The following is a 27,449-nucleotide window of genomic DNA, read 5'->3' as shown; positions in this document are numbered from 1 at the left end:
ATGAAGAAAGATTCAAGGAACAATGGTACTTGGACTCATGATTCTCATCACACATGACTGGTAGGAATGATTGGTTTGTCAACACAAAACCCTCGATGAAAAACATGGTGAAATTTTCAAATGACAATACTCTTGCAGTTGAAAGTATTAGTGACGTTTTGATTATGAGGAAAGATGGCAAAAGGTCAGTAATTTCCAATGTATTGTATATACCAGGTATGAAATGTAATATGCTCAGCATATGGAAGTTGGGCAAAAAGAAGTACAAAGTGTCGATTGAAGACAAGATGATGATATTTCTCTACTCAGGTGGAAGGCATGTCTTAAAGTCTCCAATGTCTAAGAATAGAACATTCAGGATTGAACTTAATATGATGGAGCACAAGTGCTTTACATATGCAGCTAGCAAGGATGAATCGATATGGCACTATAGACTTGACCATCTCAACTTCAAAGACATCAGATATCTAAAAAGAAGAAATATGGTTTCAGGGTTACCATAAATCGAGTGCTTGAGGAATGTGTGTAGACAAAGCAACATAAAAACAACTTTAGAAATGATGTAGGAAGCAAGTTGAAGGAAATTATTGAAATCATATTTTTTGATGTATGTGGTCCTATCCAGGTGGATTTTTTGGGAGGTAATAAATACTTTGTCACATTCATATATGATTTTAGTCAATAATTATGGACTTACCTGATCAAGAAGAAAAGTGAATTGATTGAGGTATTTTCCAAGTTTAAATCTATGGTCGAAAGACAAAGTGGTCGAAAGCTCAAGATTTTGAGGACTAATAATGGTGGAGAATATGTGTCGAAAGACTTCAACACATTATGTGAGAAAGAAGGGATTATGCATGAGGTGGTGTCACCCTACACTCCACAACAAAATGGAATTGCAGAAAGGAAGAATAGAACCATCATGAATATGGTGATAAGTATGTTGAAAGGCAAGCATCTACCCAAAGAATTTTGTGGAGAAGCGGTGTCGACTGTAACATACTGAAGCTAGCTAAAATATACTTGAATGCATCGCGCGCTCAAACATACAACAGAGTCGCCATCGAAATGTATTTATTCCTGAAGGAAAGGGAAAACATTGATAAAACCCGGGGGGAAAGAAATAGATAAGTAAGGAAGTCGGTTATGCCAGGGGAAGGTATTAGCACCCCTAACATCCGTTGTACTCAATGGGAACCGTTTTGATTGTTCTTGCTTGAATGGGTGTTATATCTTAGGTTACTCATAAAAGAATAAGGGTAAAAAGAAAAGAATAAATAAAGTGCTCGGTGAGGATTAGGTCCCTCATGCCTACGTATCCTTATAGTGCAATAAGGAATTCAGAGCTCCGTAGTTCATAGAACTAGTGATGGGAGGTGAAAAGAAGTTGTGATCGAGGTATGGTCTAAACCAAAGGATTGTAAGATTTGAACTTCAAGAAGGGAAGAAATCTGAACCCAAGAGTAAAAATGGTATGAACCAACAAGTGAGGGGCCTAAGGTATGCTATCACTGTATTAGAATAACCGAAAACAAAGGGAATTAAGTGTTAGACATTAACCCAAATAGCTCTTGGTTCACAAGAAAACACTGAATGGAGCTCAAAAGGATAGTGTATTTGGCTCAAAGATAAGGTATATCACATGGGGTGAATGAAGGTAGAATATGAATGTATCATGGAGATTAATGGAATGATAGAGAAAGGTAACCCAAAGTCAAAAAATGGAAGGGTTTGGTAAAAGTGACTGAAAAGGTATAGTTCGAAACTGGAGGTAATGGTGTATTGGAATGCATAAGAGAAATCGCATTTGCAACCACAAAGTAAAGGTGGCATAAACCACAAGTGAGAGGCCTAAGGCATGGTATCACTGTACAGTTGGGCCGAAAACAAGGAATTAAATGTTTGGCAATAAGCCAAACAACTCTTGGCACAAAGGTGGACAGATGTCCTAATAGGGTATATATGGGATTCCAAAGAAAACTGTATCTGGTTTCAGAGAAACGGTATGTCACTAGGGTGAGCGGTTTGCTGGTTGAATGTAGATCATGGATCGTGAAAGATATGAATGATGCCCTAAGGCGGGGGAAGAAATAATTAGGAAAGTGCTCTCCAAGGATTCACATCCTCGTGTCAACGTATTCTCACTGTGCAATGAGAAAGTCAGAGCATTCGTAGTTCGTGGAATCACGAAAACAAAGAGAGAGGTAAGTGATGAAAAGTATATCTTGTACCAATAGAATGGTAGTATGGGAAACCATAGAGGTAAATGAACTTTGAACCAAAGAGTAAATGGACAGACCAACAAGTAAGGGACTTAATGCATGGTATCACTGTATTGGAATGATTGGAAACAAAGAGAATTAAATGTCCGAAAATAAGCCAAGAAACTCTTGATTTACAAGGTGGACTTTGATTAGGTCATCCTAAAAGGATAGGTATGGAACCCAAAGGAGAATGGTGTTTGGTACAAGGAACAGTATATCACTGTAAGGGAACAAACAATTTGAAACCAAAGAATGGTATATTGATTTCATGAAGGAATAAACTATGAACCAAAGAGTAAATGTACACCAACAAGTGAGAGGCCTAAGGCATGGTATCATTGTATTGGAATAACTAAAAACAAAGGAATTAGGTGTTTGGCAATAAGCTAAACAGCTCTTGGTTCACAAGGTGGACTTTGATTACGTCGTCCTAAAAGGATGTGCATGAAATCTAAGGAAAAAAGATATTTAATCTCAAATGACGGTATTGATTGAATGGGGAAATGAATAATATGGGATCAATGAATAGGGTAGAAATAAATAAAGTAGCTCGTAGAGAATTTGAGCTCTCTTGCCTATGTATTCTCACTGTGCAATGAGAAAGTCAGAGCTTTTGTAGTTCAGTTTAGTACGGCTGAAATAGAAAGAGACTGGGGAGGCAAGAAGTATGAATATGATAAATGGAAGATGAAGACTTGGAAGTCATTTGATATGAACCACACTAAAGTCTATGAGTAAAGGTGAATATGATGAGTAACTGGGTATTCGTCCCGTACCCAAAGATACCCAGAATGAGTTAATAAAATTCTCCACTCTCATTCATTCTTTACCACTTAAGGCTCGTGGCATGTGATTCTTATCCTAACTTTCAAGTTGCTATAGAAGAATCCTTGTTTCTCCTTGTGATGATGAAGAACTTATCAATCATTTTATTCGAATTGCACTAAAGTCTATGAATAAAGGTGAATATGATGAGCAATTGGGTCATTCGTCCCGTACCCAAAGATATTCAAAATGAGTTAATAGAATTCTCCACTCTCATTCATTCTCTATTTATTAAGGCTCGTATCGTACAACTTGAATTATAATTGATAAGTTGTTGATGGAGTCCTCTGTTTGTTGCACTGCTGCTTTATGAAGGGAGAGACTTGACAATCATATGATTTGAATTATGCTAAAGTCTATTAATAGAGGTGAATACGATGAGCAACTGGGTCATTCTTCCCGTAACCAAAGATATCTAGAATGAGTTAATAGAATTCTCCACTCTCATTCATTCTCTATTGCTTAAGGCTCACACCACACAATTTTAATCTTGACTAACAAGCTCTTGAAGAACCACCTTTGATATGCCTTGTATAATCCACTTCTTGATATGACTGGGATACCTTGAGTAAGCGTATGAAATTGAGGCCTTGAGATCCATAACTTACAGAAAGAGTCTCATTAAGTGATCAAGGGACTTTTGATCGCTTGAATAGACTATGGGGATTATACAAGATCAAAGGATTTAGTTAATCAAAATTGCTTTTGATCAACTTAAATCGGAGGATTTGAATTAATTTGAGAAATAAGGTTAACCTAATATAAGGGTTAATATTATGTAAAAGTTGTTCCTATGGGATCATGCAAAGGTTAAAGTCATGAAAAATTAACTGGCTTAAAATAGCTAATTATTTTAAGTCAATTCTAAACCTAAGGGATCATGCATTTCTAAGACAAAAATAATCCATAAGGGTAAAAAGGTCAAATTACATAGATTATTCAATTAGGAAAAAAAATTAAATTCTAATTAGAATTCTAACTAGAACCTAAAATTCAACCAAGTTCTAAAATCTATTTCCAAACCTAATTGTTTAGAAACTAAACTAAATTCTAAAAAGCAATTAAAATTCTAATTAAACCTATATAAGTCTAATTAAAATTCTATACTAATTAATCCTAACTTCTAATTAAATCCTAAAAGTTTTGATTAGTCTAAGAAAACATGATTAACAAAATAATCCTAATTATCTAAAAAATTAGAATTATAATGTAATTAATTAAAGAGCAAAAGGGGGTGCAGATCATGGACTTGGTGTATGGTCCAGCAAATGGCTCGGGCCCAAAGTTTTCTCCTTTCCAGTAATGAATTCGGCCCAAATCTAGTCCTTGACAATTGAAGGGGGATGCAGAACTTATAAAAACAAGGTAAGTAGCAAATGGGCGCAGAGGCCCATCATCTCAAGCCCATTATAAACCTCAGCCTTATGAAGGGGGGTGCGGAAGTAATAGGTGGTAAAGTCAGCAAATATGGCCTAAACCCAAGCGAGTAAGCCCAAACGAAATATGAAAATGGATAATGTTGAGGCGATGTGGCAGTGAATCAGTGCCAAGTAGAATTGATTAATGAGTACAAGTAATGGAACACGTGCATCGCATGTTTAAAGAAACTCAGAGCCAACATGAACGCGCTTTCTCTCGTCTCCTCGTTCCCAGTTTCCGGTCCCCCCCATCCGCCGTGCCGAAAATCACCTCTGACGGCGGAGGAGGACCAAACGCGACCAAAGTTACATCAATCTCCCCGTCTTATTACCCTCTACTAGGATACATAAACCAATTACCTAATTCATTATCAACAGTTCGAATCGAAATACAAATATCAAGAACCCTAGAATTGAAAATCATAAATTAACCCTCACTCGAGCCTAATTCCACTCCAATGGCATAGGCATATCACTCCACAGCACTCAAACGTTCAGATGGCAACAAGAATCAAAGAGAATAAGATGGATTTGAAGAAAAACCTACCGGAGCGGATCAGAGATTGAAGATGGTAGAAGAAACAGAGGTAAACACTTTGAGCTTTGGTCCCTCACCACCTTCTTTCTATTATCCGTAAGATAGTCTGTAGGTGCTCTATGAATGTGTGGTTAAGGATGTGCGATGCGTGAGTGATGCAAGCACGAGTGATTGAGAGAATTGTGAGAATTAAAGCGGCTTAGTTTGCTCTTCTTGAAGCTTCAATAGAGTTTTGAATCGAACTCTGAGTGAGAGAGGGAGAGAGTGAAAGCTTTGAGTTTTTTGTGTTCAGAAAATGAATGTAACCCTCTTTGAATCGATGCTTGGAAATGATTTATAGGGTGGAGGTTACAACTGATTCAGTTGGAGTTTGTTATGATGAACTCAGTGAGTTCAATCTGTTAACTCACTGAGTGGATAGTTAGTTTTTTCTATTGGATAGTTAGTTGCCATTTGTAAGTCTCGATTTCAGTTAGGGTTGGATTTATTTATTAGAAATTCAGAAATTAGTTGAATCAAAATTCAAAATGAAACTCAAGTGAAATGTCAATTGAAATGTTGTTTGAACTGAAATGAAAATACTGCTATGACATTTTGTGAAAATCCAGTTGATGCTTAATTGGATGCGTTGCTTAATGCTTTGATTGTTAACTCTGCAATTCCATGAATGTTTGATGCAGAATTTGCTGTTGTCATGTATGTGAATGGTTTGTTGCACACGACTTAAGGTATGACCTATTATGATGCATTTGAATGCATATGCATAGGCTGATGTATGTTATTTGTTGCATGGATGTGATATTGAATTATGCAATGATGCTGTTACAGAATTTACTTGGCTTGTTAATGGTTATGAATGTTGTAATGGTCATGAATGTTGCAATATATTATGCTTAATGAATTGTTATGCCTTGCCCAAAAATGGTTTGTGTAAGCTATGTTTGAATTTGCTTTGTGTATTTGGATTCGTGGCTGTTTGTGGTGTAATGGCTAGAGTTAATGGTAAATCTGATAGTGGTTCAACATGTTAGCTTATGACCTGCCACTACTATGTGAATTTTTCTGATGTATGCACTGTCATATAGAATTCTATCATGTGCATTGGTTGTGAAAACTTCCATGATAACTTGGTCATGAGTGTGTTTGAATTGGATGATTAACACAATTTTAAATGTTTAGAAATGCTAATGAATGGAATTGAATGCAGGGCTGTAGACTTGTGATATGGTTTCAAAGTAATTCAAGGCATTACAAACTGTTCAAGGCATGGCAAAGTTCAAGGCATGACCAATACCAAATTGGATGCAAAAATAAGATTTCTTGCCCATGAAATTTTATGCAAGAGTGAAGATGTAATGAGTATTGTGGTTTAGGTCATGAAAAGTAGGTTAGTTGACTTTGGTCAACTGGTTGACCAAAAAGTCAATAGTTGAGCAAAAGTCAACTGTAGGTCAAACTTTCCTTTTCTTTTTGAATTTTTTTGTATAAAGGATGTAAATGCTAATTGAATGAATGAATGGACACTTATTTGAAATGGTAATGATCTTTATTGAATGAAAACAATCTTTGATTTTAAAATGAACTTTGCCTTTCATGTATTTGTTTGAATCAAACTTGCCATGAAACTATGAATGAACTTATGGGTTAATAATGAGACTTAGGACACTTAAACCCAAGGATTATGAGCATATGATGACACATTGGACCAACACAAATGGATTAAGAATCAAGAGCAACAAGAACCCATGCATTATGAAAATGGACTAATGAATGCACCAAGAAATTGAAATCAATGGATCATGGATGAAGCATGAATCTTGAATGAACCATATGAGAAATTGAACAATCAAAACTATGAAACCATGATCCTCAAGTGAACTTAATGAATGGCATGATGCAAATCATAATGACCAAACAACCCCTCCTATGAACTAGGGTTTCATAAAAAAGGGTCGATACTCAAACCAATCCATAAATGTCAGGCATACCTGATCAGGGTTTTAAGCACACACCAAACATTGAGGCTCACAACCATTATGAACCAACAAGCTAGGGTTCTATATGGACTGAGCTCCAAGATCCAAGCTCCAAAGCCTCAAGCATCTAGCAGCTAGGGTTTTTGATTAATCACAAATCTAACGGTCAACCAAATAAGGCACTTGAGTACCAATTATCCCTGATTAAGGTTTCAAACAAAGCACAAAGCTCCACAAGTAACATCCCACATCATGGTCCCACAATTAGGGTTCAGAAGTCAAGTCAATGCACAAAAGATCAAACACAATATCTCACAAGATCAAAATCAAGAATTAGGATTAGGATGCACAGATGAATACCATGGTGTAGACCTCAAGAATCAGGGTCCCAAAGGATCAAAAATTAGGGTTTCACCCCATATGATGATTAGTACCACAATCTTCAAGCAAAACCCTTATTTTCATCAACCGTAAACCTTGAATCTATGATGTTTTTTATCAAGTGTTGATCATGCATGAATGATTCATATGAATAAGATATGAATGAGTATATTCATAGGTTAGATGAAAAGTGAAAAGGGGGAGGTAAATTTTGGGATATGACACATACCTTTTGAACATATTTCATACGGAAAAGCTAGAAGGAATCACACCAGAAGAATGTTAGTCTGGTGCCAAGCCTAGCTTAAGACATCTGAAAATATTTGGATATATAACACATAGACATGTGCCTGCTCAGTTGAGAAGAAAACCAGATGATAAGTCAAGTCAAATGATCTTAATAGGATATCATTCGACTAGTGGGTACAAATTGTTCGACCTGGTGAACAAGCAAGTAGTGATCAACATGGACATAATCATAAATGAGCTTAAGGAATGGGATTGGAGTGGAAATGTAAAGAAGGATTAAGTGAAAATCTTATGTGAAGGATAACTAAGTGAAGTCGAAAAAAGTTTGACAAGAAGAAGTCAAAGGTCAAGCAAGCACAAGAAGGCCTCAAAGAACAAGACACATGCCTACAAGGTTGCAAGAATGTGTGGTTACATAAGATGATGCGGTTGATGATGAAGGTGAGATGGTATAATATTCTTTCTACGCAGATGTCGAACTAGTCAATGTAGATGATGCATTAAAGGATTCAAAATGGATGAAAGAAATGAATGGGGAACTAAAGTCCATCGTAGTCAAAAACACTTGGTCACTTGCCGAATTGCCTCATGGCAAGAAGGCAATCGATGTGAAGTGGGTATACAGGGTGAAGTTGAATCCCAAAGGATAAGTAACTCAACACAAGGCAATACTCGTGGCGAAAGGATTTCTTCAAAAATAAGTAATTGACTTCGACAAGGCTTTTGTAGATGTTGCTAGGATTGAAACTATCAGGTTGGTTGATGGTATAGCAAACATGAACAAACGGTATACGTGTTAGATGGATGTGAAATGTGCATTCCTAAATGGCCCATTAGATGAAGAAGTTTATGTTGCACAACCAGATGGGTTTGTAAAACAAGGCGAAGAAAGCAAGGTATACAAGATGCATAAAGACTTGTATGGACTTAAGCAATCTCCAAAGGCTTGGAATAAGAAGATAAATGACTTTATAAGGGAGAATGAATTTGTGAAGTGCACAACAGAGTATGAAGTATATGTAAGAAGATGCAAGAGTGAATTGCTTATATTGTGTTTCTACGTCAATGACTTGTTAATAACAGGTAGTTGCAAGAAAGAGATCGAAGATTTCAAAAGTGATCTTAGCACGGAATTTGAAATGTATGATATGGGAAATATTTCATACTTCCTTGGCATCAAATTCTAAAAGAGTGATAGTGGCTTGATGATGCATCAAAGAAGACATGCAAGCGAGATACTCAAGATATTTGAGATGGGAGACTGTTATTCGACTTCGACACCTACTGAAATAAGAATGCAAATGTCGAATGACTCAGAAGAAAATGACGTCGACCCAACACAGTACATAAGAGTTATTGGATCATCAAGATACCTTTTTCACAAAGGCCTGATCTAGCATACACTGTAGGTATGGTAAGTAGATTCTTGCAGAAGCCAAAGGTATAACATCTAGCAGCAACAAAAAGGATACTAAGGAATCTAAAAGGAACTCTCGATTATGGAATTTTGTTTCCTACAACAGATGAAGTAAATAATGCAAACTAGTGGGTTACGATGACTCAAGTTGGTGTAGTGGTGTCGAGGATAGAAAATCTATAGTTGACTATGTGTTTAGGCTAGGTGGTGCACTAGTTGAATGTTTAGGTTAGGCTAGGTGTAGTGGTGTTTAGGATAGATAATCAAGAAAAGAACCATTAGTGGCATTGTGGTCGTGTGAAGCAGAGTACATAACTACTTCTCTGTATGAATGCCAAGCAACATGAATGGTGAACTTGATTGGAAAAATTACAACAAATAATCATGGAGCAATTACCATGAATATTGATAACATGTATGTTATCAATCTGGTGAAGAATCCCATAGTACATTAAAGAAGCAAGTATATCGAAATAAGGTTCCATTATCTTTGAGAGCAAGTGGAAAAAGCGAAGATGAACTTTGAACACTACAGAACTGAGAATCAGAATGCATACATCATAACAAAAGGAGTGCAGGTCGAAGTGTTCAAAAGACTAAAAACAATTATGACTGTAGATAGCTTAAACACAATGAATTAGGTGGCGGGTTGTGAATATAATTCTTTGTGTCAAAGCATCATTTCGTCAGAGTCTGTTATTATCAAAATGCTTTATGTATCGAAATGTATAGTTGTCCAAATGTCGAAGAAGTGTATCTCGACAGAATTTTGACTTAGCTTTAATTGTTTGTTTTAGCTGAGTTTGTTAGGTTGAAGATTGTTTGGTGAGCAAGCAATCTCATCCTATAAATAGGGAGGTACTCTAGCATTGTAATAATGCAGTTGCATAGAGAAAAGATTGAATAAACTTCAGTTTGAAGGCAGAGAGAAACTCTGCAAAAACATTGTTCTTCTTCCCCTTTTCTCCCAAAACTTCAATTTCTCCTTTCTTCCCTAATTCATTTTTTCTTCTCTTTTTCAATAATCGTTATGCAGCAGAATTGTCTTACAACCAAGGTGTGGTTGATTCACTCGAGTGAAGAATGAAGAACAAGAGAAGTAATCAATCAGAAAGATTGTTTTTTGTTTATCAAGATTGATTCATAATTCTCCAAGTTTTGGTGAAATTCCAACATCAGAAGTTTGGCGAAATTCCAACATCTGGTATCTAAATCATTTATTGTGTGATTCATGGGAAGCATATCGCAATGAATCATCTAAATGGGCATTTTCTGGCAAGTCTCCCAATTATGAAGAATCAGAATTACAAGAATTGGTGCAATCACATGAAGATTGTTTTCTGCTATCAAGATCTTTGAGATCTCGTGAAGGAGGGAGTGACGCCGCTTGCAGAAAACCTGACAGATGAACAAAAGGATGCACACAAAGAATTGAAGAAGAAATAATATAAATCTCTTTTATAATTCATCAATGTATTGATCCAGACAATTTCGAAAAGGTCGGTAATGTAGAATCAACCAAAGAAGCTTGGGAAATCTTGGAGAAATCGTTTGGAGGCGCTGAGAAGGTAAAAGAGATGAGGTTACAAACTCAAAAAAGAATGTATGAATTACTTCAGATAGAAGAAAGTGAAAGTATAACTGATTTTTCACTAGAGTTATGAAACTAGTTAATCAAATCAAGATATGCAGAGAAACATTAACATCAAGATCAATGGTCGCAAAGATCTTGAGGTCATTAGCTCCAAATTTCGACCACTTGGTAGTAGCCATAGAAGTATCAAAATATTTGTGAACATTGACAAAGAAAGAGCTTCAAGGGACGCTTGAATCTTATTAACAAAGAATGGATGAAAGAGTTGCAAACAAGTCAAATAGTGATGTGGATTTAGAGGCGTAACCAATAAGAGAAAGGAAAGGTAAATAGAAGTGGTTCGATAACAAAGGTAGATAAGGCTACAACAATTCAATTGGTAGAGGAAACCAGCATGATTGGTTTGTCAAAACAAAACCCTCGATAAAAAACACGGTGAAATTTGCAAATGACAATACTCTTGCAATTGAAGGTATTATTGATGTTATGATTATGAGGAAAGATGGGAAAAGGTCAATAATTTCCAATATATTGTATATACCAGGTATGAAATGTAATATGCTCAGCATATGGAAGTTGGTAATGAAGAATTACAAAGTGTCGATTCAAGACAAGATGATGAGATTTCTCTACTCAGGTGAATCTTAAAGGCTCCTATGTCTCAAAATAGAACATTCAGGATTGAACTTAATATGATGGAGCACAAGTGCCTTACATCTGCAGCTAACAAGGAAGAATCAATATGGCATTATAGACTTGACCATCTCAACTTCAAAGACATCAGATACCTGAAAATAAAAAATATGGTTTCAGGGTTACCAAAAATCGACATTCTAAATGAAGTGCTTGAGGAATGTGTGCAGACAAAGCAACATAAGAACAACTTCAGAAAGGATGTAGGAAGCAAGTTGAAGGCAATTATTGAAATCATATCCATTGATGTATGTGGTTTTATCCAGGTGGATTTATTTGGAGGTAAGAAATACTTTGTCATATTCATAAATGATTTTAGTCAAAAATTATGGACTTACCTGATCAAGAAGAAAAGTGAATTGATTGAGGTATTTTCCAAGTTAAATCTATGGTCGAAACACAAAGTGGTCGAAAGCTCAAGATTTTGAGGACTAATGATGGTGGAAATATTTTTCGAAAGACTTCAACACATTATGTGAGAAAGAATGGATTGTGCATGAGGTGGAGTCACCCTACACTCCACAATAAAATGGAATTGTTGAAAGGGAGAATAAAACCATCATGAATATGGTGATAAGTATGTTGAAAGGCAAGCATCTACCCAAAGAATTTTGGGGAGAAGCTATGTCGACTGCAACATACATTTTGAGTAGATGTCCGACGGAAAAGCTAGAAAGAATGACACCAGAAGAATGTTGGTCTGGTGCAAGCCTAACTTATGTCATCTGAAAGTATTTGGATATATAGCACATAGACATGTTCCTGATCAGTTAAGAAGAAATCTCGATGATAAGTCGAGTCAAATGATCCTAATAGCATATCATTCAACTAGTGGATACAAACTGTTCGACCCGGTGAACAAGAAAGTAGTGATCAACATGGACATGATCATAAATGAGCTTAAGGAATGGGATTGGAGTGGAAAAGTAAAGAAGTATTAAGTAAGAATCTTATGTGAAGAACCAACAAGTGAAGTCAAAAGAGAAGGTTGACAAGAAGAAGTCATAGGTCAAGGCACAAGCACGCCTCAAAGAACAAGACATATGCCTATAAGGTTGCAATAATGTGTGATTACATCATATGATGTGATTGATGGTGAAGGTGAGGTGGTACGCTATGTTTTCTATGCAGATGTCGAACTAGTCAATGCAACTCATGCATTGAAAGATTCAAAGTGGATGAAAGCAATGGATAAGGAACTAAAGTCCATCGAAGTCAACAACACTTGGCCACTTGCCAAATTACCTCAAGGCAAGAAAGTAATCAAAGTGAAGTGGGTATACAAGGTGAAGTTGAATCCCAAAGGAGAAGTAACTCGACACAAGGCAAGATTCGTGGCAAAAAGATTTCTTCAAAAAGAAGGAATTGACTTCGATGATGATTTTGCACATGTTGCTAGGATTAAAACTATTAGGTTGGTTGTTGGTCTAGGAAACATGAAAAACTAGAATATGTTCAGATGGATGTGAAATATGCATTCCTAAATGGCCCCTTAGATTAAGAAGTTTATGTTGCACAACCAGTTGGGTTTGTAAAACAAGGCGAAGAAAGCAAGGTATACAAGATGCATAAAACCCTGTATGGACTTAAGAAAGCTCCAAGAGCTTGGAATAAGAAGATAAATAGCTTTATAAGGGAGAAGGAATTTGTGAAGTGCACAACTGAGCATGAAGTATATGTAAGAAGAAGCAAGAGTGAATTGCTTATACAATGTCTCTACGCTGATGACTTGTTAATGACAGATAGTTGCAAGAAAGAGATCGAAGACTTTAAAGGTGATCTTAGCTTGGAGTTTGAAATATATCATATGGGAAACATTTCATACTTCCTTGGCATCGAATTCTTTAAGAGTAGTAGATGCTTGATGATGCATCAAAGAAGATATGCAAGCGAGATAATCAAGAGATTTGAGATGGAAGACTGTAATTCGAATTTGACACCCACTAAACCAAGACTGCAACTGTCGAAAGACACAAAAGAAAATGGTTTTGACCCAACAAAGTATAGAAGGCTTATTGGATCATTAAGATACCTTTGTCACACAAGTCCTGACCTAGCATACATTGTAGGTATGGTGAGTAGATTCTTGTAGAATCCAAAGGTATCACATATAGCAGCGACAGAAAGGATACTAAGGAATGTTAAAGGAACTCTCAACTATGGAATTTTGTTTCCTACAATAAATAAAGGAAAAAATGCAAAATAGTGGGTTACAAAGACTCAAGTTGGTGTAGTGATGCCAAGGATAGAAAATCCACAGTTGACTATGTGTTTATGCTAGGTGGTGCACTAGTTTCTTGGAACTCAAGAAAAGAACCAGTAGTGGCACTGTCATCGTGTGAAGTAGAGTACATAACTGCTTATCTCTGTGAATGTTAAGCAACATGGATGGTGAATTTGGCCGAAGAAATTATAGCAAAGAATCATGGAGCAATCACCATGAAGATCGATAACATGCCTGCTATCAATCTGGAGAAGAATCACATAACACATGTTGCTATCAATCTGGAGAAGAATCACATAACACATGTCTGCTATCAATCTGGAGAAGAATCACATAGCACATTGAAGAAGCAAGCACATCGAAATAAGGTTCCATTATCTTTGAGAGAAAGTGGAAAAAGCAAAGCTGAACTTTGAACACTGCAGAACTGAGAATCAGATTGCAGACATCATAACAAAAGGAGTGCAGGTTGAAGTGTTCAGAAGACTAAGAACATTGATGAATGTAGATAGCTTAGACACAATGAATTAGGTGGTGTGTTGTGAGTAGGATTATTTGTGTCAAAGCATAATTTCGACGGAGTCTATTATTTTCGAAATGCTCTGTGTGTCAAAATGTATAGTTGTCGAAATGTCAAAGAAGTGTATCTCGATAGAACTTTGACTTAGGTTTATTTGTTTGTTTGAGCTGAGTTAGTTAGGTTAATTGAAGATTGTTTGGTGAGCAAGCAATCACATCCTATAAATAGAGAGGTACCCTATCATTGTAATAATGCAGTTGCATAGAGAAAAGGTTGAATAAACTTCAGTTTGCAGGCAGAGAGAAACTATGCAGAAACACTCTTCTTCTTCCCCTCTTCTCCTAAAACCCTAATTTCTCTTTTTTCCCAATTCATTTTTTTCTTCTCTTCTTCAATAATCGTTGTGCTATGGAATCGTCTTACAACCAAAATACTCGAGTGAAGATTGAAGAATAAGAGAAGTAATCAATCTGATATATTGATTCTTGCTCATCAAGATTGATTCGAAATTCTCCAAGTTTTGGTGAAATTCTAACATCAGGAATTTGGAGAAATTCTAACATGTATGTGGTGTTTATGTTGTCTTTGGATAGTGATGGCTTGATGAGATAACGGCAATGAGTTGCTGTAAATACCTTGTATGCTTTTCATTTGTTTTAACTCAATTGCTTTGTGTGTATGGCACAAGGCATGTATGTGCAGAGTGGTATAAATGATATTAAAATGATGGTAATGATGTGAGAAGAAAGATGTTGGTGAATGTGATAACATGATGAAGATGGGAAAACATGGGCCAAGGATTCCAACTGGCTTTGAATTTTCTTTGTTTATTTTCCACTTCTTTTTATTTTATTTTTTAAATATTTTTTTGTTTCTTTTTTATATTTTCTTTTTGTATTTCAATTAAAAATGTAATGCAAATGTCAAATATAAACTATGAGGTATTTATGCAATCAAATGCTCTCCTTTTTTCAAGTTGTGAAAAATTCTTGCTTTGTAAACTATAATAAAAGGACCTCTAATTGTATGTCATGTGTAACACCCCCTAAACTACTACTACTCAAATACAACACACAATTGCATAATTAGAGTAAATTAAAGCATGCATACACGAGGGCATCACATTTACTTCTGCCAGAAACAACACATGTCATGGTCATGTACAAGTAGCACGAATTATAAATCAAAACCAAATAACCAACATGCAAACTCACACAGCAGAATAACATCTCTCTTCATAAATGGTAAATAGTTATGATTCCCATAAATCATCTACCACAAAATATCATTTTGGGCTCTAAGGCCACTCAACATCAAAACCAACATATCCAAATAACAAGATAAAAGAGAGCACAACAATATCTCTCAACATCAAAACAAATACAAATAATCCCATAAACCCAAGTGTTACATGACCAGAGCACTATAGACTACCTAGTCAAAACACAACAAGAATTGGCCTCCGAATCTAATCCTTGTGCGAAGCACCACTATCTTCGGTACCTGAGCGATGTCGCGATAGAACATCATTCCAACAGAAGGGTGAGAATTCAAATCATTATAGAAAAACATAATAATATGAAATGTATAACAAACATATATATATTATTAGAATTCGTCACGTTTCATATAGACATGCATCATATCATCTTATTAAAGAATCACATGTTTACCATCATACGACATGGCTCAACAATCCACAAGTATTCATTTATAAATACTAAACGATGTACAAAAGTCATATTTCATAACATGTCGATTTCATGTACATATTATCATCCATCATCATTTACAAATCATCATCAAATATGTATACAACTTTCACATGATTCCATAATGTATACAAGTCACCATTTCATGACATATATCACAAATATGCATACATATCACATCAACAACACATCAATAATTCATATCAAATGGATCACCTAAAATCCACATATATGCATATCTACCAAAATCATATCCACACAATCATATCACATAATCACACAAACAACAATTGACACCGACACATGCGACTCAATGTGTGACTCAATGCAATATGCATGTGGATCCTATCCGTTATCATTTCCGACTTGCCGAGCGTCTCTCAAATAGACTAGATAACCACCACTAAAGCTCGATTCGACCTTAAGCTTTCAAACCCCATTCGGCGTTAGGTTTGGGACAAGCAAATAATCTACACGAGATTACCCAACATTGCCTCTTTCATATACTCATGCTAGTGTAAATGTGCAACAACAACAAGACTCCTGCAATTAAGACGATCACAACCCCTTAATCATACATAAGCATACCACATCCAACATTTGCACAACATACACCTTACATGACTTCAATCCCAAACAATACATCAAATAGCATTCATCATCTCATCACAACATATTAACATAAAGCAAACAAGCCAATTCATGTTATTCATCAAATTCACCAATTCACATCATCACATACATAATTTCAAGCATTATGTTTCTTCATAAAATCCATCTAAAACCATCCAATACATGTCAAACAATAGAAAACATGTCATTCACATTCACCACACATACAACATACATCCATATTAGGATTCTTTTGATAAAATATTAATCTACTGTTATCAAAATGAATATCACGTTATAGATAATATTCTTAGCTTCGTAATGGTCCAAACGACACCTCAAACTGAGTTACGGTTCAAAAGTTATTACAAGTTTTTTAAAATGTTGTCAAAACCAGAAAATTTGCTATTGTGAAAATGCTGTCAAAAACCAGAAAAACTGTTGTTGCAAAAATGCTACTGTCCAACACGAATTTTCATCATAAAACCATATTAATCCATCATTTTCATGAAATAAATAGTTATACAACATATATATATATATATATATATATATATATATATATATATATATATATATATATATATATATATATATATATATATATATATATATCATATAGCAACTATTAGGATCATAGAAACAAGATTCTAAGCTCCATTAATTTTCACCAAAATCCCAAATCAACCATTTTCAAGTGAAACTCAAACATGCAATTATACACCAAATCATGTTTTATACACATACCCATTCATGGAATTCAATATAGAAACATCACATTATAACATAAATATCAATTTCATGGATTAAAACATAAACACATGTTAGGGTTTCTCAAAAATCAAAATCCCAAAATCCTAAGTTCATGATATCTAACCCACATACATTACATACATTATGTTTACCCATAACCACTTGAAATCCCACCCTTACCTTAGTATAGATGAAATCTCTAGGTCTTTCTTCTTCTAGTTTCCTCTTCTCCTCTTTCTCTTCTCTTCTCTTCTATTCTCTCTTCTTCTCTTTTTTACAAAACTAACTTTAATCTCTAAAACCCTTACTATCTTTTTAACTCATAATGGGTTTAACTCACTTATCCATCCATTCTAATTAATTAGGCCCATTACTAGACAATTGCTATTTCTACTCATAAAATTCAATTATTCAAATAACACATATATTCAAATAATTCAAATAATCACCTTAACACATATTTAATTAATTATCACACAAAATAATGATTAATTAAAATAAACACTTAATAAATAAATACGGAAATTAAATCAGGATGTTACATCATGAAACCACTATAAGGACATGAGACCAATTTAAGACCAGCTTTTTAATTCACAAAGCATGGGGTATGCAAAGTAATACAATGTCTTTAAAACATGTAAAATGAATGAATGGAAATGACACAACGAAACCACAAATAAAACCTATAACTCATGATCATATGCAAGCTATTATTGAGGAAAGAGAAACTACTAACCCTAAAGATCTTCTAATTATTTACCCAACAAAAACCAAATTATGAATGTCCATGGCCATAAGCCAAATGGCTTGTTATGAGTGTAGATGAATGACCATGTCTAATTGATCCTAAATTGAATTGGACCTAGATCTAAAAAATTTAAAAGATGCAATATGCAAAATAAGTTAAATAATAGATAGATGGTAGGAAAAAATTGGTGTATGACACATATTTTGTCGTGTTGCTAAAGAGGCAAGTAACGAGTTTAGAGAGGGGGCTTAGTTGTCCCAAGCTTAGAGTGGGGGCTCGCGGTTCAGAGAGGGGACTCGATTAGTATGAAAAACCAAATTTTGAGTCAGTACCACATGCATTTAGAGTTGTGTTGTGAGTCTGGTCCATAGAGGGGATCGTGACGAGCATTTGTTGAGTCGATGTTGCATTGCATTACACAACAATTATGCATATGAGATGTTTGGGTGTTGTTGAATACTCTTGTATGAAATTGTGTAATTTTAAATGTGATGAATAACAATGAGATTGGTGATTGATCGTGATGTGGGTGAAATGTGAATACACAATATTGTTGTACATGCTTAATATGTGTATAATGATTTGTGATGTGTGAATCTACCCTGATTATTCTGTACGCCGATTATTGTTTGAATGTATTCTCACCCCTTTTTATGTTGTTGCGTATGTACTCCTCTGGAGTACAGACAAATATGTACCTAAGTAGGAGCTTGATGCCGATGATGGTGTTGTTCCTCTTTAGTTACTTGTCGACCAAGTCTTATAGTTGGAGTCGCTTTGATATGGAACACGAGGGGGAACAAACTGTTCTTTTATTCTGATTATGTTGCATATCTTTTCATTATTTTGATGTTGAACCACTTTTCAAACTAATAATGTTGTTGATAATTTTGAATGCTATGCATTTTATAATTTTCGCTGCTTATCAAATGATTCAATTTTCAATTATATGGTTCATATAGGTTTTGTTGATGTTCGAGTAGCATCCTACTTGAATGATTTATGTATTATACATGTTTTATTTAATTATTTGTCGAGTTGGAATGTGGGGTGTTATAAAAACCATCTAACAACCCTACATTCAGCCTGTAAAATCTATCATCTCTTGGAGACTAGTGCATAATGTCATTGTCACATATGACAATCTCACAAAGAGGGGAATTGCACGGTTTCTAGATGTTCTCTATGCACTTAAGAATTTGAAACCCCTCAACACATTTTCTCAAATTGCAACCACACATTACAATTTTGGACATAGTTGGAATCATTGTTATGCACACAGGTTGGTCGAACTACCATTTTTGAGTCTATATAACATAAGTAAACGAGGTTAGTGTCAATAACTCAAGAATCTTATTATTGGAATTATTGTCTTAATCATTTGAAAAACTTTTCACACAAGGAATCAACTTAGATTCAATGATGCCCTGATAAACTTTGGCAAAGAACTTAGAGACATCAAATATTGGATTCACCGTGCAACTACCTCTCTCAAAGGGCATATGTACTCATTGATGCATGAATTCACTATATTGAAATACTTTGATATCAAATGTCCATCCTCTTGTATTAAGCAAATCAATTGAAAATGTTCATAACCTCATTGAGTTAATTACAACACAGATGAGGCGTCTCGAAGGAATCATAAACTTGTAACTCGTAGAAAAGTTTTTCGAGATTATTAACCAATTACTTATGTGCATTTTTCAGCAAATCTGGATTTCGTGAAACTTTTCAAGCAGAAGCTACATGTATCGTTTTAGCTATAAAGCATGCTTCTAGGAAATGAAGGAATCAACATTAACTTGAAATTGATTCCCTACTTGTCTTATAAAAAAATGCATGTTGTTTTAGCTATAAAGCATGCTTCTAGGAAATGAAGGAATCAACGTTGACTTGAAATTGATTCCCTACTTGTCTTATAAAAAATGCATATTTTCTCATTCACTATGAGATTTGGTGGTACTCAATCCTAATTTGTGTGAATATTATTTAACTAACAAATTATTATTATTATTATTATTATTATTATTATTATTATTATTATTATTATTATTATTATTATTATTATTATTATTATTATTATTATTATTTCATATTTGCATTTGCATGCATGCGATATGCTTTTCTCATCATGCGTGCCGAGCTGTATGTAGACGATCATGGCCATCGTCTTCTCCATTTCCTCACTTCTGAACAATTATCATAATAACAAACGATTCTCTTTTTCGTCTACTTTTCCCAAATAATCATCCCAAACAAACATCATTTTATCTCCACCCTAACATCGTTTTCCGATTAACCTCTTTTCTCTTCCAAATTCCACATTCTCATTTTCAACCTCTTCTTTTATTGTTAACCTCTTCGTTTCATTGATTTCTCTTCAACGATTTAATCAACACGAATATTGAAATCTGTTAAATTTCAAATTTCCAATTGTTCGTTTTCCGTGGAACCTGAAGTTTCTAAATCCGGACGCGTTTCAATTTTGGAGATCTTGTAGTTTCTAACAAATTAGGGTTTCTCATAGCTCTCAATACTCACCGTCAATGGTGTCGTGGAGAGAGTGGTGGTTCTGATACGACGTCGTTTTTATATTTTCATGGGCAACAACTGCGTCGGACCAAACCTTGGTGGGAATGGCTTCCTTCAATCCGTTTCGGCGGCCGTTTGGAAAACCCGACCGCCAGAGCAGAGGCTTCCTCCACCTAACGCCGAGGAGAAAGAAAAAACTCTACCGCCGGAAAATGCTGTGAAGGATTCCTCTAAAACTGAGTCGAGTTCCTCCGGAAAAGGTTCGGAACGTATTGATAATCCTCCCATGCCGGTTCAGAACACACCACCTGAACCGGTGAAAATAGCCACCCAAGAAACAAAACCGCTTCCGGTTGAACATGAGAAGCCGGTTAGACTAGAGGTAAATACTACACCGCCGGCAACTAGTACTGCTGGGGGCGGTGGTGGTGGTGGTGGTGATGATGGAGGAGGTGGTGGGGAGGGTGATGCAGGAAAAGCTAAGAAACCTACACATGTGAAAAGGGTATCAAGTGTTGGACTCCAGGTAGAGTCTGTATTGGGTAGAAAAACAGAGAACATAAAGGACTTTTATAGTTTGGGGAGAAAATTAGGGCAAGGTCAATTCGGGACAACATTTCTATGTATGGAGAAAGGGACTAACAAGCAATTTGCATGCAAATCAATTGCGAAGAGGAAATTAACAACACAAGAGGATGTTGAGGATGTTAGGAGGGAGATTCAGATAATGCATCACTTAGCTGGTCACCCAAATGTGATACAAATAATTGGTGCTTATGAAGATGCTGTTGCTGTTCATGTTGTTATGGATTTATGTGCTGGTGGTGAGCTTTTTGATAGGATTATACAGAGAGGACATTATACTGAGAGAAAAGCTGCTGAACTTGCTAGGTTGATTTTAGCTGTTGTTCAGGCTTGTCATGCTTTAGGTGTTATGCATAGGGATTTGAAGCCTGAGAATTTTCTATTTGTTAACCATGAAGAAGAATCACCTCTTAAGACAATAGATTTTGGACTCTCTGTGTTTTTTAGACCAGGTATATTCATTTTATTTTGGTTTGTTATTTCACCAGCATTATTGTTATGGTTAATTAATTGAATGATAATGTTGATATAGTTGACATGAGGGATTTGTATTTAAGTTGAATATGATCATTAAATGCTAGGAGAGACGTTATGATTATGATCTATTTATTGTTGAACAGAGTGCTCCTATTCTACCCTCACAATTACTCCCTCCGTTTCTTTTTAAGTGTCACTTTCTTGATAAATTTGTGTTTCTTTTTAATTGTCACTTGTAGAATTCAAGGTAGTATTAAATGTACTTTTGTCAAAATTACCCCTATGTAATTATTACAGAGAGAGAAAAAGTAAAATGAATGTAGAATATAATTAAGGGTATTATAGGTAAAATGAGAATTATTGTTTAAAAAGTAACAATAATAATTAGCTTTCTTGGCATGTGTAAAAAGTCAAAATGTGACACTTAAAAAGGAACGGAGGGAGTAGCATAATAGCAAACACAGGGCTTTGATTTGGGAGTTTTAACTATGTGATTGGGAGAAACAACACATTGTCTAGTTTTGAAATTATCAAAATATTCAGTTATGTCTATCTACCCTTCGGGCATCTTTTTGTAGTTTTACCTTGTATGATCTGTGGTTATTTCTGTCAGTTGAAAATGGACTATTTTCTGTTTATAGTGCTAATATTAAACAATTGTTAGGATGGTGTATGTAAGAGAGAAAAATGGAATGGCAATAGAGTGAGAGATGTGATTGGGCTGGGAAGTAGAAACTGAGATAGAAAATAAGATAATATGTAAAGGTGTTGTTAAAGAAAAGAGACTTGAAAAATTATAACTTATGTATTGATTTGGAATTTGGAATAAGTTGCCTTAGTCAACATGCTTATGTATATGGCAAAGTTACAAACTTTTTTTACTTGAGGCTTTAATGATTATCCTAGCAAGTATTTTAATGTTTCGAAAAAAGAGGCTGCCATGTTTTTTCTTCACTACTTGATCCCCTGCAATTATTTTATTCATGTTTCCAAAATTAATGCTTTGAATGAAGTAAGAGTTACATTTATAATTTCAGTTGGCTAAAATTCAAGGCAATATTCTGAATACTTTGTTGATCAAAGTTTCATCCCTTAAATTGTCCAGAATGAAAGCTAATTTCAAATTTTGTTAAGATAGGGACTGGGATGACTACTCTACTGATGCACAGCTATGCATTTTATCACATCAGTGGGTTGTCTACTAAGAATCATGTGAAAGAAGCCTTTTATCACATAGTATGTAAGGGGCTTTTGTTAATAAATTTGAATGGTGAAGAGAGAAAAATGGACTGGCAGACCGAGTGTGCTAATGCTAAATATTGAATATACATGCGATTGTGATGCAGGGCCTGCAGGGGGAGTGCATTTTAGTTGTTCAGCTTTTAGTTATATACATAAAACATCATGCTATTCTATATCAAAGACACATTCTCTTGATTAACTACTGTGAGCTTAGTTATTTTGTTTAACTGTGTTCAAAACTTTTGCTTTTCCTTTATTTTGGATTTATCTTTTACTAGTTCAGATTGAGAAAAATATCCATTACCACAGGTGAATTATTTACTGATGTGGTTGGAAGCCCATACTATGTGGCCCCTGAAGTTTTGCGGAAGAACTATGGTCAAGAATGTGATGTTTGGAGCGCTGGGGTGATCATTTATATTTTACTCAGCGGCGTTCCCCCATTTTGGGATGGTGAGAATGCTATGCCACTTGTTTTGTTGTTTGTCCTTACTCCTTAGCAATATAGTTGTGTCTGTGATGTGTATTATGTGCCTGATGTGTTTGGTGTTTGCACCAGAAACGGAACAAGGAATATTTGAGCAAGTATTGAAAGGAGAGCTTGATTTTCAATCTGAACCATGGCCCAGCATATCTGCCAGTGCAAAGGATCTTGTTCGAAGAATGCTTGTAAGGGACCCTAAGAAGCGGTTGACGGCACATGAAGTTCTTTGTGAGTATGCATGCCTCTTTGATGCTATATAGCTTGATCTCAAATGCATCTTATAATAGTTTGCACTTTTTATTGTTACCATAGATTTAATAAGTCCAGTTAAGCAGGATTTTCATTTTCATTTTCATTTTAACAATGTTAAATTCATGATGACAGATTTCCTGGCCAGTTGCAGCTTAATACTCAAAAAACTAATAGCTGCTCTTATTTCATATTACAAACTGAGATCCTTTTCATTTAAATACAATAAATTAATTACCCGTTTGCTTTTATTACCCTAGGAGGGGGGAATAGAGAGTCAAGCATGCTTTTCGACAAAAAAATTGACAACTTGAGTTTACATCTAAAAGGAATATGAAATGTACTTGCGATTAATACACATTCCCTATGCTGAACAAGCCAAAACTTCAATCTTTGTCATATCTATGGACATTCTCATTTGATGGCTCAGATGAAACGGTGTCCCATTTCACATTTGGTGATACTACGCTCGCATATCATTTTCACGTAACTGACATGTAAACTCTGCATATCCATATGAACTATAAATTTGAAACAAGAAGTTTAATAATGGGTGAACAGCTAATTTTTCTCCTGTTTCTCTTTGTCATTGCTTACTCCTATTTTGCTCAAGAGTTAGTTGTCTGTTATTCAATTAATTAATCAATCCTCCTCTAAGCCTAGGAATTCTCTCTTACTAGTATACTTTAATGTTGAAGGGATTGTTATAGGATTCTCAGAAGTGGCATAATGATTTTCAGTCTACATAATCATGACTTTGGTCTCATCAATGAGAAGCATGATTTGTGTTCTATTCCAAATTAAAATATATTCTTCTTCATTTTAAATATAGAAATACATTAAGTTATGTTTGACGATGTGCAGGCCATCCTTGGGTTCAGGTTGGAGGTGTTGCTCCTGATAAACCACTTGATTCCGCTGTTTTATCTCGCTTGAAGCAATTCTCTGCTATGAACAAGCTCAAGAAAATAGCCATTCGAGTGAGTATAGCTCAACTTCATCGTTCTCAAGAATCATTGTACTTTACTGCTAAAATATATTTTCCAATCAGGTTTTATTTGTAAATTGAGAAAACTTGTCTAGTTTATTGGAAGTGTAGTCAATGGAAGAATAAATCAGAAACAAATATGCTACTTTTTAAATAAAATTGATAATTTTTCTAATGGAAAGCAATTGTTTTATTCAAGAAAAAATATGTTATACTGTCTGTATTACATCCTTTGGCAGGTAATTGCGGAAAATCTGTCCGAGGAGGAAATTGCGGGACTGAAAGAAATGTTCAAGATGATAGACACAGATAATAGCGGACAGATCACTCTTGAGGAACTGAAAAAAGGTTTAGAGAGAGTAGGTTCCGTTCTAAAGGATTCCGAAATTACCTTATTAATGCAAGCGGTGAGTGCTTGCTTGTTATCCAAATTGATAGTTCTATATTCAAAATTCAAAAAGAATGCCTGGATATAGCTCATTATAGTTCAAAATTATAAAAGAATGAATGGACGTAGCTCATTCTTGAAAAAGAAGAACGCCCTTTGTTGGAATTTCCGCCTTAATTGCGGTCCATTCCTAGTCGCCTTAATTGCGGCACTTTGTCTTACTTTCATTATAGCCACTAACACCTTCATTGTGTTGGCTTTGAAGGGGTGAATTTAGTCCCACGTTGCTTAGAGATATGGCTTGTGTTGTGTGTTGTTTTTATAAGTGGGGGGCAATCCTCACCTTACTAGCCGGTTTTGTAGGGATAAGTTATGCCCAACACAAATCTTGAGATGGTATCAGAGCCTATCCTTGATCACTTGTTGGGCTTCCCGCATCGTCCATGTTCTTGGCTCATTGAGGCCCGCATGAGGGGGGTGTTGGAATTTTTGCCTTAATTACGGTCCGCTCCTAGTTGCCTTAATTACGGCACTTTGACTTGCGTCCATTGCAGCCACTAACACCTTCATTGTGTTGGCTTTGAAGGGGTGATTTTAGTCCCACATTGCTTAGAGATATGACCTGTGTTATTTTTATAAGTGGGGGCAATCCTCATCTTACAAACTGGTTTTGTAGGGATGAGTTAGACCCAACACAAATTTTGAGACCCTTCATTTTCTACATTTAGATAGAAAAACCGGCATTAGGCTATTTAATTTGTGTTCAACGAAACGATTGATTTTATTTTGTATTTCATCTGATCAATCTTTTTCCTTGTTTAAAATTCAGGCAGACATTGATAATAGTGGTACCATAGACTATGGTGAATTCATAGCAGCTATGCTTCATCTAAACAAGGTCCAAAAGGAGGATCACCTATTTGCAGCCTTTAACTACTTTGACAAAGATGGTAGTGGATACATTACGAAGGATGAACTTCAACAAGCCTGTCAACAGTTTGGCTTACAAGAAGATCATCTAGATGATATAATACGTGAAGCTGATAAGGATAATGTAATGGATCTTAATATTTTTATACCTCCTCTCCCCTCCTTCCCCATTACATCATCCATTACATCTCTCTATTTTCTCTCTCTCTTCCTTCTTATCTGTCATACTCCCATTGGGTGTGAGAGAATCATTCAGCATTCCAGGGGTTTACTATTTTTCCGTTTTACTTCCCAATAACATTTTTCATTTTACTCCTTTATTTGACTTGTTTTTTGCACTGTTTTCAGGACGGACACATTGACTACAGTGAATTTGTTGCAATGATGCAAGACACTGATTTTGGCAAAAAGGGGATACAAACATCATGAGAACAATTTTGGATGCCTTTAGGCATTAGTAAACTATTGATCTTGCCAAATGAGGATTTTACAGATAACATTGAGCGAGTTTCTTCTCTTCTAGAGGATAAGTTGTTTAAGTGAACGCCCTTAGAAGCTGTTTGAGATTCAGGGAGAGAAAGCATGAATGGCCTGCTAATTATAGTGTTTATGTATTTAGTATTTACAACTTTTAAAAATATAAGTACAGATTTTCCTTTTGAACCTTTTACCCTCTTTTGGGGTAAACGGATGGTAGAATGATTTCTCAGCATGTGATCTAGCACTGTTTTATCTAGTGTTGAGCATCAAATTGGGAACAAGTTTCTTATGGATATGTTGAAGGACACACAATTATGCAGTACGAATGCTCTTCCAGCCGTGCATGCGTCGTGTTTTTCTTGGATGCCTTTCGATGTCATTTACAATCAGTCTCAAACCATGTGTTCATGGCGCGAATATCATATTGTATCAATCATGTACCCTGTTTGCATTCATGTATAGAGTTAAGCCCGTTGTACTTTTTGGTTAGTATTGTTTCATTTTAAGTGTATGCACTCCAAACAGTATTTTTTGTAATGTGATAATGTATTATTTTTGCCAATGAATGGAGGTGATCTGTTTGATAGATGCAATCACATAAAGCTCTTTGTGAACTCAAGTTTTGCTGCCCCATTCACTTCACTTTGTCCTGTTTTGTTTAGCTATTTAGTGTTTTATACTCCACAAGCAGGATCATCTAACTATTTAGACTTGACTGAAGTAGTTTTTTTTTCTTTTTTGGATATGTTTCTTCATTATCTCCTTCTAAACCTCAATACTTTTGCACGTTTTTTTTAATGACAAAAATATTAGTAAGAAAGGTGGAAATTATTAAATACAAATAATTCCAAAACATAAGAAGTGTTTAGAAGATTATCAAGGATAAAAGAAATCTAACAAGAAATAAACCCCACAACCAACACACAACAAACCAAAACAAAAACGCTCAAAGAATTAAAGGTCAATTCAAAGAATTATCATCAATAGATCAGAATCTACCAAAAATAAATCAAAATCACATTCAAGAACTTATCTCAGTATCAAGGCAAACACTCTATCTGATGTTGATTAAAATAAAAGATAGGGTTTTGAAGCTAGACAGAGACTGCGTGCATGAGTTTACAAGAACCTACCCAAAATCAAGACAAACACTCTATCCGATAT

At 35.3% G+C, this 27,449-nt stretch overlaps 1 protein-coding gene and 1 long non-coding RNA gene across 2 annotated transcripts; both read left to right on the top strand.

Moving 5' to 3' along the window:
* The first annotated feature begins 4,636 nt into the window (after positions 1 to 4,636).
* On the top strand, positions 4,637 to 6,585 carry LOC127091606 (uncharacterized). Its single transcript, XR_007791952.1, has 3 exons — positions 4,637 to 5,094; positions 5,726 to 5,773; positions 6,253 to 6,585. It is a non-coding gene; the product is annotated as an uncharacterized LOC127091606 (long non-coding RNA).
* Positions 6,586 to 20,046: 13,461 nt separating this feature from the next.
* Positions 20,047 to 26,847, top strand: LOC127091605 (calcium-dependent protein kinase 20). The gene is made up of 7 exons (XM_051030292.1): positions 20,047 to 21,499; positions 23,076 to 23,219; positions 23,326 to 23,478; positions 24,364 to 24,479; positions 24,727 to 24,894; positions 25,705 to 25,929; positions 26,154 to 26,847. Exons 1-7 carry the CDS (start codon positions 20,530 to 20,532, stop codon positions 26,232 to 26,234), a joined length of 1,857 nt encoding a protein of 618 aa, XP_050886249.1. The 5' UTR covers positions 20,047 to 20,529; the 3' UTR covers positions 26,235 to 26,847.
* Positions 26,848 to 27,449: the final 602 nt, after the last annotated feature.

Source organism: Lathyrus oleraceus, chromosome 6 (assembly GCF_024323335.1).
Source record: "Lathyrus oleraceus cultivar Zhongwan6 chromosome 6, CAAS_Psat_ZW6_1.0, whole genome shotgun sequence".
Taxonomy (NCBI): domain Eukaryota; kingdom Viridiplantae; phylum Streptophyta; class Magnoliopsida; order Fabales; family Fabaceae; genus Lathyrus; species Lathyrus oleraceus.
This window is presented reverse-complemented; position numbering and strand designations above follow the sequence as displayed.